This window comes from Pezoporus wallicus, unplaced genomic scaffold, assembly GCF_028554395.1.
Source record: "Pezoporus wallicus isolate ANWC-B61680 ecotype Strahan unplaced genomic scaffold, APGP_CSIRO_Pwel_v1 contig_7162, whole genome shotgun sequence".
Taxonomy (NCBI): Eukaryota; Metazoa; Chordata; class Aves; order Psittaciformes; family Psittacidae; genus Pezoporus; species Pezoporus wallicus.
Window position 1 is genome coordinate 1,185,345 of NW_026641997.1, and position 12,243 is coordinate 1,197,587.

At 35.4% G+C, this 12,243-nt stretch overlaps 1 protein-coding gene across 1 annotated transcript in view; it reads left to right on the forward strand.

The window, feature by feature from the left end:
- The window catches only part of FANCC (FA complementation group C), a 30,364-nt gene extending 18,479 nt beyond the window's left edge, over positions 1-11,885 (forward strand). The window contains exons 2-4 of the mRNA XM_057426432.1: positions 4,811-4,984; positions 6,572-6,656; positions 11,779-11,885. Of these exons, the coding sequence (XP_057282415.1) occupies positions 4,820-4,984; positions 6,572-6,656; positions 11,779-11,885 (357 nt within the window). The 5' untranslated portion in view covers positions 4,811-4,819. The remainder of the gene's footprint in view (positions 1-4,810; positions 4,985-6,571; positions 6,657-11,778) is intronic.
- Positions 11,886-12,243: the final 358 nt, after the last annotated feature.

Consider the following 12,243-nt stretch of genomic DNA (forward strand, 5'->3'; position numbering starts at 1 on the left):
TACAGTTCTAGAGGAAAAAGAAAAAAAAGGGATTCTGTTATTGTACTAATCAACATGCTGAATGCACAAATGCTTCATTTTCAGACTGTAGGTAAAGAGATAGTTGTGCAGAGTTTTCAAAAAACTTTGTTGGTGTGTATTCCACCCATGGAAATAGTTCACTGTCACAGAGGAATAGTAGTATATCAGACATGTCCTACCTAACATGGAAGACTCTGACGATGTGGTACTGGCACGTGTGCGTCTTCAAGAGGGTGTAGCAGCAGCTCTAGCAGGAGCTCTGTTGAATACCCTGGTATACTGTAGGGCTTTGCCTCAGGATCTGGTAACAAAAGTAACTAACGTGTTACGTTTCAGACACTAATCCAGGTAGCTCACTTGATAGAATAAAACTAATCCATTGTTAGAAATGTTGCCTTCAGCTTGTGAAAGATACAGCAAGTACCCTCATGCCTGAGCTGTGCAGGGTTCCCGGGGCTTGAAAGTGCAAGACCAGGAGGGTTTGACTGGAGATTTTGAGAACGGAGGACTTGATTGTTTCATCCCCTTCTTCCTAGAAGTAAAAGATATTTTAAGGCAATTCACAGTAAATCCAACTTCTGCATTTCTCAGTGTTGTGGAGTAAATAGTCATAAGTTAAGAAGGAGGTTTTGATTTTTGGCAGCTGAAGTAAAAGGAGTCCCAGCTAATTGAAGAGAGTGGAAACGAGCTGGAAGAATAATTCAGGAATATACTTGACAGTATGACAAGCAAGTTATTTATCAAGTTTTTGTTATCTGTAATTTCTGTAGGTCTTTTAACATGTTTTGTACCTTACTGGGGTCTGGATGTTTAAATTACGTTTAATTAATAGTTTTATATTTTTCTTGTTAATAAGCTATATATTCTGTGACAGTTTTTGAGATGAAATCTGTATGTCAGGTTTGGTGTGTTATATTTTCTTTTTAATACATTCAATATTTTTACTGGGTGCTCTTTGGTAATGTTGAGATGAAGACAAGACTAAACAATATTAATAAAATTGCTCTTTTTAGGACTAGATGCTATAGTTAAATACTGTTTCATTAGAGGCTTCTCAAGAAAGCAAACATGTAAGTTCAGCTTGAAAGTTATGCTGTTGCAAAATAGAACAGGTGCTTGGCATAATTCTTTTTTTCTGGTTTTGTCTTAGTATGGCATAGGTAATGTGATGCAGCAAAATATTAGAGCATATTAATGTACTGGTCAAGGATGAATCAAAGCACATACTAAAATGCTAAACAAGGCCAATGGGCTGTATGAACAATGCAGCAATTCTTGGAAATGTAAATGTTACTTTATACTCTTGTGTAGATCTCAGGATAAGTTTTCTAAGAATGTGAATTGATTGTATCCCAAAACAGATAATAGCAATAATTTTAGCACTTAAAGAATTTTCTTTGTGATGATAATTTTCTGAAAACTACGTTCAGTTCTTAATAGTTGCTGTAAGGGCTTCTGCTACTACCATTGAATTGGCGAGAATAGTTACATAAAGCTCCACAGAAGTGCTCAACCATTTCTCCTCCTCAAAAAAAAGAGTGCAGACAAAAATTCTTGTTTCATGTAACTCTTCATGATTTAGTTCCTTTTTTTTTTTCAGTGTATATGTAGGAGTATATTACAGATATGCACTGCAGATTTCCTGTTCTCTTAGTCATAAGGATCACTTGCTCCTTATTTCTGATATTAGTATATTTTGAGCATTTTCAGAAAATTGATTGCACAGAAATGTACATTTATTTGTCCCTTAATCCACTTTAGAAATGGGACATAGAACTGATTCCTCCATTTTTGCCTGTAAACTTATCCATGAATGAGCATTTGACAGCAGCTAGAATTTCTAAACTGCTTTAGAAACAGAACTCTGGTTTTGTTTCAGCAGCAAATGATGGGAAAGGAGCAAGTTTAGGATTGATCCTTCTGAAGATGGCCTCTGAGCTCTAGAGTGTATAGTTGGTTTTTTTAGTGCAAGTTACTTGCTTAGGCTTTCATACAACAAGACAACTGTGGAAAATGTAATGCATTTCAGGTGAGGATTTTAAATAGCACTGCACACAGAACTACTTTGTTTCTTGGTGAAGGAAAACCAGATTTATGTGACTAGAACAAGTCTGTTGGTGGAACACTAATTTGCTCATATCCAAGATACTCAGAACAGGTATTTTAAGGGAATTAACAATCAGAAACTGCAATAAATGAACATTTGCAGCTAGCAGCATATAGAATATCTATACCTTTAAAGATTTCCTTCATCCTACTATTTGTGCTGATGTCCTTCCTTTTGACTTTGTTTGTTTGTAGTTAAAAAATAATGTATATGAATCTTTTGACAGTTTTTCTGCAAGGCAAAGGCTCTGGACCAGCTAAGGAGTTGCTAAGGACTCTCTCTGAATCAGCAATCCAGTTTATTTCATTGTGTCCTGAGTTCAGCAGGGCAGAGTTATTTTTCTTCCCAGTAGCTGGTGCCATGCTGTGTTTTGGCTTTAATCTGAGAACAATGCTGATAAGACACTGATGTTTTCATTGTTGCTCAGTAGCTCTTATCCTGAGCAAGGACTTTTCAGTCTCTCATGCTCTCCCAATAAGGAGGGGCACAATTAGCCAGGAGGAAGCAGAGACAGGACACCTGACCCAAACTAGCTAAAGGAGTATTCCATACCACAGCACGTCATGCCCAGTATATAAACTGTTCTTACCTCAACCTGTGGGTTTTATCAGTTCTCTTCCACCCAGGGAGGGGGGAAGAAGGGTGGTGAGCTGGTGGCTGTGTGCTGCTCAGTTACCGGCTGGGTACAAACCACTACAAGCTGTAATTAAGAAGGGAGGCAAAGTACCTTTCTTGTGGAGCTGGAATTTCAGACATATGGAAAAAGACAGCCTTACCTGGTGGTGGCTGTGCCATTCTGCATACTGTAATACTAGCTTACAGGTAGGTACTTGGTATAGGAGACAAGGTCCTTGACTTCCTTACCTGAGATTCTCTGTTGATACCTAATCAGTTCATGTGACTGGCCCCAGAATGCTGGAGTGCTTGTGGTTCTCCCTCTTTCCCACTCTTTTTTTTTTTTTTTCCCCTTAAACTTTTTGGAGCCATTTTGTTAGGGTACTTGTTTTTCAGTTATCTGGGAGGATCAGTCTTGCCTGGGAACATCAAACAGGCTCATTACATATTTTAATAAATATGTAAATTCAGATCCTGGTATTAATTTGTTCTTCATCATGCTCCTGTGATGATAAAAGTGTTTGATGGCTAATTGCTGCTTAGTGCCTATGTCCCTTCAGGAAGCTATGGTGATGAAGTCTTGTGGCCTGCTCACAGAAGACCAGCAAGATCTTGGCACTCCATTAAGAGTTCTGCTGACATCAGTAGTTGCAGGTAGAAAGAGGAGTGTAATAGAGAACAAAAGCAGTGGCTTTGCTTACACTACTTTGAACACGTTTAGTATAAATATGCATTGAACTCTGGCAAGCCAACAGCTTTACCTTTACTTCCTTACTTCCTTTTTTCTTTTTTTTTTTTTTCCTGGACAGGATCCAAAGCCAAATAATGGCTGTGATTCATTACGTGGAATATATTTATTTATTACTTGTAGAAATTAAACAAGTTTATTAACAATCTTTAGATTTTTATCTGGCTCAGATTAGCATGTTATGTAAGTGATGTGATTGTAAAGGTTAGCTGTATAAAGATAGCTTGACTTACAGGCCTGCTACTGAGGTTCAGTTTTGTTTTTTTTTTGTCTGTAGCTTACAAAGATAAATATTCATTGATTTCTGTGGCATCTATGAGTGTCTGAATTGTCTCCAAGTGGGCAACAGTTCATTTCTAAATACTGCCACCACATTTGTGTTAATTGACAGTTGTCTTTAAAGTCTTGACAGAAAGAAGAATGAATGGCTGCAAGAGTTTGTTTGCTCTTTCAGTCTATGAGGTGTTTCTTTCAGAGAGATTTAAAGGAGGCTATAGTGCCTCGTGTGCTATTTTCTGTCCTTCTGCCAACGAAAAATGTAATGGCAAAGCAGAAGAAAAATGTGTTGTGGGTGTTGGGTTTGGGTTTTGTTTTTTTTTTGTATTTTACTCTGGCAGTTTGTCCAGAATTTAATATTCTGGCTTGGCAATAACGCTCATCTCTCAAAGTTTTAACAGCAAAGTGTGCCATTGGGTATAGATTATATATGGTACAGCTTTTATTCAGAACTGAGTTATATGAAAAGCTGCATGTGGTCATATTTTTTTCTTCTCCTTTGCGTAATAATACAAATTAAAAAAGAGCTGAAATACTAAATATAGGTTTCTTGAAGGAGAATACTCTTTTTGTACTTAAAACTAATGATCAATTACAAATGTAGAAATTACTAGGAAAGGTCCCCTGACTCCCTTTGTTTTGGTTGTGCCTTATTTTAATTCTTTCATTTACCTGAAATTGGACATTTTCAGTTTTATATCATGCAAAGCATTCTAAATAAATGCACACTTACATTATTCTAATATGCTTTGAGTGAAATACTGGTGACGACAAATTCAGGTAATAAAAGCCTGAGACACAGCTGGGTGGTACTTTCTCAGGTAATTTACTTATTACTGTGACCCCTTTGCTACTTTGTCACAATGGGGTTATTATTTTACCCTCTTACTCCTGCAAAGAAAATTGTCACCCTTATGAGATGTAAACACAGACACCCCTCATACCTCCCTTTCACATGTGAACGCAAAAAATGTTAGCAGAAATCCTTCCTCCCATTTTCAGTGTCAGGACTGCCTGATGCGGAGTTACAGTCTTTTTTTTAGGATTGTGGGATGGCCGAGGACACTCCAGTGACCAAATTGAACTTTGAATATTGGTTGGATAAAGCTGTTGAATGGGGTCAAGCCACCACGCTGGAATCCCAGAAGGATGTGTGCCTTCATCTGCCCCAGCTCCAGAAGTTCCTACATGAGATTTATGAAACTTTGAAACATATGGTAAGTGACTCTAAAAGGAAGAGTGACCTGTCTTGAAGACACCCTCAGAAACAATCTGCACTGTGTTTTGACAAAACCAGAAGCTAACAGTAGCAAAGAGGTTTGTGTTATTGACCTAACGTATTGCTGGATCAGAGAGGCAAATTGGGGCAACAGTCACAGGTAATGGAAACAGGAGTGTGCTTCCTGTTGCCCTGATTTATTGTGAAAGGTGCTTTTTCTTCTTGATTGGTTGTTGTCACGTGAGATTTCCTAGCCAATGCTCTAGCCTCTTTAAAGAACCCTTTAAAAATAAACAAGAAGTTGATTCTGGTTGTCAGGTCATAAATTAGATTATTTAAAGGCCTTAACATGCAAAACTGTAACTGATCCTTTAAATCTTAGAGAGTCTGTTGACATGTTAACCCCAGTGTTGTGGCACACATAGTGAATTCTAGCAGAATGGTCAGATCTTTGGCATATGCTACTGACTGTTCTGTTTAGCAATTTAATTATTGTCTGCACTCTAGTGAGTGCTCTTTTAAAAAACAAATTTAGTTTTTTATATGTTTAATTGTGTTTATGTTTTTCTGATAATGGCTTTTTCAGTATAATTATTTTAAAAAATAATGTATTATGGCATAAAGATGACTTCTTATGGAAGTATTTATTTTTAAATATTCTTTTTATCTGAAGACTGCAGAGTTATTATAATTTTCTGAACTGAATTTAACTTTTAAATAAAGTTTTTTTGGGGAGTGGTGTTTCTTCCTGCTTTTTTATATGTCTTTTTCTTAAGAGGGAAGTAAAAAAAAAAAAAGTTTCTACTTCAAGTAATCGGAGGCTTAGCCTGAAACGGACCTTGTGAATATGGCCCCAGAAAGTCTAGGGCTAGCCCCAAATGTGAGACAAATATAAGGAATTTATTGCAGCAGCAGGAGATGGTTATCGTTCCTGCTACTTGCATGTTATCTCAGAACAGCACCATTTTTAAAAGCCTTCATTTATTAGATAGTAAAGCTACAAAAATGGAAAAATAAGACTGATTGCAGAGGATTGTATATAAAATACATTGTCTACTACTTTCATAGTGAAGCTGGTTTCTATTTGGTTAAAAGTTAAATGGCAGTTTGTTACTCGCTTGTTAGTCATTACGTAAGTTAAAGAAAACAAGCAAAAGTAACAGAAAGACACTTAGTTTTGTCCATAGTAGCTGTTAATTTCTTCAGAAACTGTGAGGCAGTATATAAAGCAGTGAGGATGAACACAGATATAGTTCAGTTTTGCTTTTATTACCATGAAATGTTGCTTACTAATACTGTTTTCTGATTGCTGGATGTGAGGCAAATGAGATTTTCTAGCATAATTAAATATTAGGTGAGGAAATTACCTACTTAAGATTTAATTTATTTGAATTATGACATTATAGCAAATTTCAGGAAGTTCTGCTTTTATTACATATCTGCAAGTGTTCTGCTTCCAGAACATTACACAGCAAAACCATTGTGAATGTAGTTTACAACAATCTGTATCATTAAGAGTTCTCCTAACCTACTTTTGATGTTCAGTGTATTTATTATCTTTTTGTTTGTTTTTATGTTTTAACAGGATGCAATTGTAGCAATCCAGCAGTTTCCTTTAATTGGCCAGCTTTTAGGAAGGCTCTGTTGGAATCCTTCTGTTATAGGTTATGGTAAGAACATGTAATGATATTTCTGCAGTGGTTCCGTAAACTTTACTCTACAGGAATTAGGAAAATATGACTTGTTATATACTTTGACTTTTCCACAAAAGCAGAACAATCTTTTTTACTGAAGTGAATTTTGGAGATTAAAAGATTAGCCAAATTATTTAAAATATGTGGCATTGTGAAATCTTAAATTTACTTTGGGAGCTAATTAATTTAATTGATTAGTTAGAGAATCTTTACTTGGAAGCAGTAGATTTTAAACCCAGTGAGTGTTTCTGTGCATCATGATTTATGTTTTTCTTATTTTCTTGACATATTAATTACATTTTTGTTAGGTTCTCAATATGCATAAAATCAAGTGTTCCAGATTACTTTCAACAGAAATTTCTTGCAGTTACACATCAGACTATTTTATTATATATACTAATATAAAAGAATTATTTTTTCTGATACTTGGTTTGTTTTTGCATTGGTATAGAGTTCTACTAACTTAGGGGTGTGTTTGGATTTATTGAGTTTATTCTGAATATGTGTTTTCTTCGTCTTGTGAACTAGTGAAAATGCACGTAGAATCAAAACCAAAGCGGTGAAGTGGTGACATGGGAAAAAAGTGTATGAAAAACTAAAAGCCTCTTACTGGTAGTGTATGTAACTGCACGTGAGAATAAACATGATAAAATAAACTGGGGACAGAAAAACTGTTGGGAGGGAGAAGACAGTACTTGTGTACGTCACCAGTAGCTCCAGTACATTTTTCGGGAAGTGAGATGTTGATATGTTGATAAATGACTTGTGATCTACCTTTAAGCAGAAAACTAATTCTGAGCTTCTCTGTGAGTCACTAAAAATAATCTTTTGCCAGCTTTCTGCTACTACTACAGCTACAAAGAAAACCCCCAAAAGTCACATTTTGTCTCTTGTGCTTTATGACCGCTTTGGGGGAAATACAGGAAAGAACAATTTTTGGTTCACCTAGAAGGGCTTATTAAGTCAAATACAGCATATGTCTTCTGGTTCGGCTTTGTCCTCTAGTCAGCTCCAAGCACAAGCAGAATGAACTTGTCTGCAAAACACATGGTAGGTGTGTGTTATGTCAGCACTTCCCCTCTGAAAGGAAAATTTGGGAAGGAACCATTGATTTAAATACAAATCACTTTTGCAGAGCAGCAAATATGTGCTTTCTTGGCACCTTTTGAGAAAAGCCTTTTTCGTACTTTGTAGACTTATTTTTACGATGGAGAGGCTCCCTTTTTTGATCATAGTTCTAGTTTTTCAGAATGTCAGTAATAGTTGATGTTTACAATTACACATATGCTTTTCTTCTAAGATTTTGTTTGGAGTATACGAGTCTTTAGACCATCAGTTTTTCTGAGCTGACAATGTGTTCTGGTCTAGAAAGTATCATCTATATTTTTCCTCACAGTTGAAAGCCATGTGTTTCTTCTTTTGACTCCTTTTCACAACAATCCCAGCAATACGCTTTTGGTTTCCTCTACTTCATTCTTCTTTGGGTACCTGAGCATTTTCTAAAACAAGAAAAGTACTTTTTTTGCAAATTGATCATTACTTCTGAAGATTGCAAGATAATGAAGTTTTACTATAGGTTTTTTTTTGGTCTCAAAGTTACAAGCAAGCTGAATCAACAAACTTCCCTTGCTCAAGTTTGAATCCTTCACTTCAATGCTTGAAGATGAGTCAAGTAGATTTTCTGACATCAGTAGTCCTGAAGATGTCTGCTTATACATTCCCACCATTCCTCTTTTTAGAGCCACTTGAGCAATCTTTGGACTACTGGCATTTTGGATTCAGCAGATTTTGATTTTGTTTGGCACTAGTTCTGAAGACGCTCTTTAAGATAGTGCTGGCTGCAGCAGATGCTGAGTCTCAAGTGGGTTTTGTGTAATTTCTCATTTGGATAAATAGCTCATTCAGCTATGTGTGTGAGACCAGGCCACCCTTGCAGTAGAAGGAACTAATTTTGTTCAATTCAGGCTTTCATACTAATAAATGGAGAAGGAAAAACATTACACTTCTGCATCATGGCCAAACCACAATACCTGTCATCCTAGATGAATGTCTGTTGATGCTGGAAGCTGACATGGCTGACCACTCAGTGCAGGAAGCGTGGTCCCCAAGGGAAAATAATCTCCTCATAAACACTCCTGAGCAGGAGGTGACCAAGTGGGCGTTATTTAGAATGCTAACGTGAAGGAAGCACAACTGAAGAAAATCTCATGGCTGTACTTGTGGTCCTAAGCCACAAGAGATACATGAGGAATTCAGTCTTGGTAAGGAATTCTAATATTTTTTTTTCTGTGGCCGGGGGGATTATCTTCTCAGTAGGACCCTCCTGGTTTGAGTTTTGATCCCAAATGTCTTGAATCCCAAACTAATACTATAAATGCTGGGGAATTTCTTGGTGGCTCTGTATGTCACTATATGTGTGTGAGCATGCATGCTTATGTATGCATTCATTTCACAGAAATGTATCTAATCAAGAAGAAATGTAGCTAATCAACATTATCTGGTATATTTCAATAAAACTTTACAACAAGCTCTAAAAAGAGTATTTCTGGCTGTAAGATTAGGGTTTTCTGATTAGTTCCTAGCATCTGGCCCTGTTCATGAGAGAGTATTTATAACTGACTGTGTTATGCCTTTTTTTTTCTTTTTCCTCTCTTTTTTTTTTTTGTTGTTGTCCCATGGAAAGTTTTCATTCATTTAGTTAGAGTTACAATATTAACCTACTCAAGAAGTCAAGAAGATAGCCGATGGCCTTTTATGAGATGCAATTTTCACCTTTTAGTTACTAATTTTTTCCTCTTGATGTACTTATTGGGTGTTTTAGTAGTGAGTGTCCTTTCATATCATCCTAAGATCAAATGCCTTAATTTATATTCTGGTAATGGTTTTCAGTGCATATATTGACGATGGGTTTTCAGTGGGAATCAGAGTTAATAGAAGCACAGCAGGAAAAAAGCCACCAGCAGGTTTTCTGTGGCTGTATTTGGTCTTTTGATATGATTATCTTCTGCAGTTGCCATAGTTATTTTAAGATCTGTCCCTCCTTATTCTTGATCTTCCCATCTTTCATCACCAGTTTAAAGCAGTTGTGAAAAGAAAAATGGTGAACCTGAGAGCATCCCTCAGAGTGTCATTGGATTCTTCAGCAAGACGATTGTAGGTCCCTTTTCCTAGACCCATAGGTTTCATAGACCTATGGGAGGCTTCAGTTTTGGTTATAGTCAAAAAAGTAACTGTAACTTAAATAAAATTACTTAATGTCATACTGTAGACGTATAGTATGAAAAGTCAAAAGAAGGAACACTTGAACTATGTATATACATTATTTAGGATAAGCGATTTGGACTTGATTGTTTTTCTTTTCTCCTTGCTTTTTTGATACAGTTTTGGGGTTTTTTAAACGTAATTAATGTAATTGGAAATGATCTTTAATGCCAGACTTTATAAACAGATAATATTTTACTACTGGTAATAAATAATGTTTAAAATCTTAATTTTCTAAGAAGCAAATGGCTATCATTTAGTCATTTAAACAAATAAACCAGTATTTGTTTATTTTTCTTCCCATATAATTTCATATCAGAATTTTAAGGTGAAACACTTTTTGAAGGAGATGGAGTTGTCTCTTAGTGCTGATATCTGAATGCTAGTTGGACATAATTCCAGTCAAAGTGTACAGGCACTTTCAATTTCTGCTGAGTTGTATGCAAGATACCTTCTTTAACTCCAGTCTTGACCAACCTAGGAAATTGTTAGCCTTGTAAAAATCCGTATTAAAAAAAAAAAAAAAAAAAAATCCCTAAACACACAATGGGAGAATACCCCAAACTGTAGTCAGTTAAATCTGTATGTTTGAGTAACCATTTCTGTGCAGAGATGTTACTCAGTGGGAGGCCAGTAATGGCCTACAGGCTTGCTGGACATTTATTGAGGAATACTGGTTTAAATCAATATTAGCTTCTCTGATCTGGTGAAAATACAAGCATTACTTAATGGAACTTTTATTTTTTCTTCAGGCTTTGCCAACAAAGCACTTCTAAATAATGCTATTTATTACATCCTGGATAACAAATACACAGAAAACAAAAGAAAACTTGCTGAGTTTGATAATCAAATAGTCTCCTAATATAATTTTTAAAACTCATATGATATTACTAATTTGTGTTATTTTTAACAAGAATAATATTGCTTACTAGGTGAATTTTATACAGAGCTACAATACTATATCCAGTTTTCATAATTTTTATTACAATAATGAACAATAATAATGAAGTTTTATTCTGGGTGTCTGCCAAAGAATGTTAAAAATAAACCCCCAAAAAACAACAAACAAAAAACCACAAACAAAAGTCCCCACCCAAACAAATAAACCTATTGAAAACCAAATTGTGGGAAATAACGATGAATTGAATGGCTCTTAAGGTGCTTACTCCAAATAATCAGCTCCTCTATAACAGTATCTGAGAGGAGGCATAGCAGTATGTGAGAGGAGGCAGCTCATTTCCAGCAGTGTCTTAGAATTAACTAAAACCTGATCTCATCCTGAATAGAAAATCAAAATAGGATTTTTTTTCCCAGCAGCATTTAGCTATTATTCTGCCTGTAGAAATGTAATTTTCCTGAAGCATGGAAAATCCTAATATATTTTTGCAGAAAACTTGATGTTTTAAATTCTTGTTATGAGTGAACTCATAATGTTTTCAGAAGTGAGCATTCTTTGATTGTGCAAGCTTTGGACACAGTGAAATAACTATTTTACTACTGTTGATTATTGTTATTATATTATTTTGATACTGAATTGAAATGTATTGATTATGAAATTGCTTGAAATTATTATATAAATTCATCAATAGGTCATGCATGTATCTATTTTATAGATTTTGAACTTCAGTTGAAGGAAATGATTATACAAAAGCTATGTATGAATAACGTTAAATGTGAATTGAAACTGATACTTAGGGCTTTCGTTTTGCAGATGGGTAGGGATTGTTGTGTGTACTTTTCTCTGTGTTTTGATTTTTCTTTCTTTTCTTTCTTTTTTTTTTTTTTTTCCTTTTTTTTCTCCCCCGAAATGTATCCTTATTTGCTTTTTTTCCTGCAGATGAAAGCCAGAAGACTCTGATGTGGTGCTTATGTTGTCTATACAGCAGTGAACCACAGAACCTTGTGGAATTGAAGGCCAACAGCTGGATACGGGTAAGTGAATGAATCCTTCCCAGGACTGCTTTAAATTAAGTTGATTATTTAAAGGTGCTGCATCTATAGCATAGAGACACTGTCATTTAAGAAACTGCTCCAAACACAACTTGCATACATATTGTGTTGATGTATATAGCACTCTAATTATAACATTAATCTTTTATATTAAATATTAAAAAGATGTGGCATTTTAAAATGGGTAGTTTTGATGACTTTTGGTAGATGCACCAAGATATTCACATAACTGATATAATAGCTCACTACTAAGATAACTGATTAATGAGCAGCAAGCACAAATCAGAAGGGAAGCAAGTATCATTGAAAAACCAAACTCAAACCCCTTTTATTTAGGACAAAATAAATAACC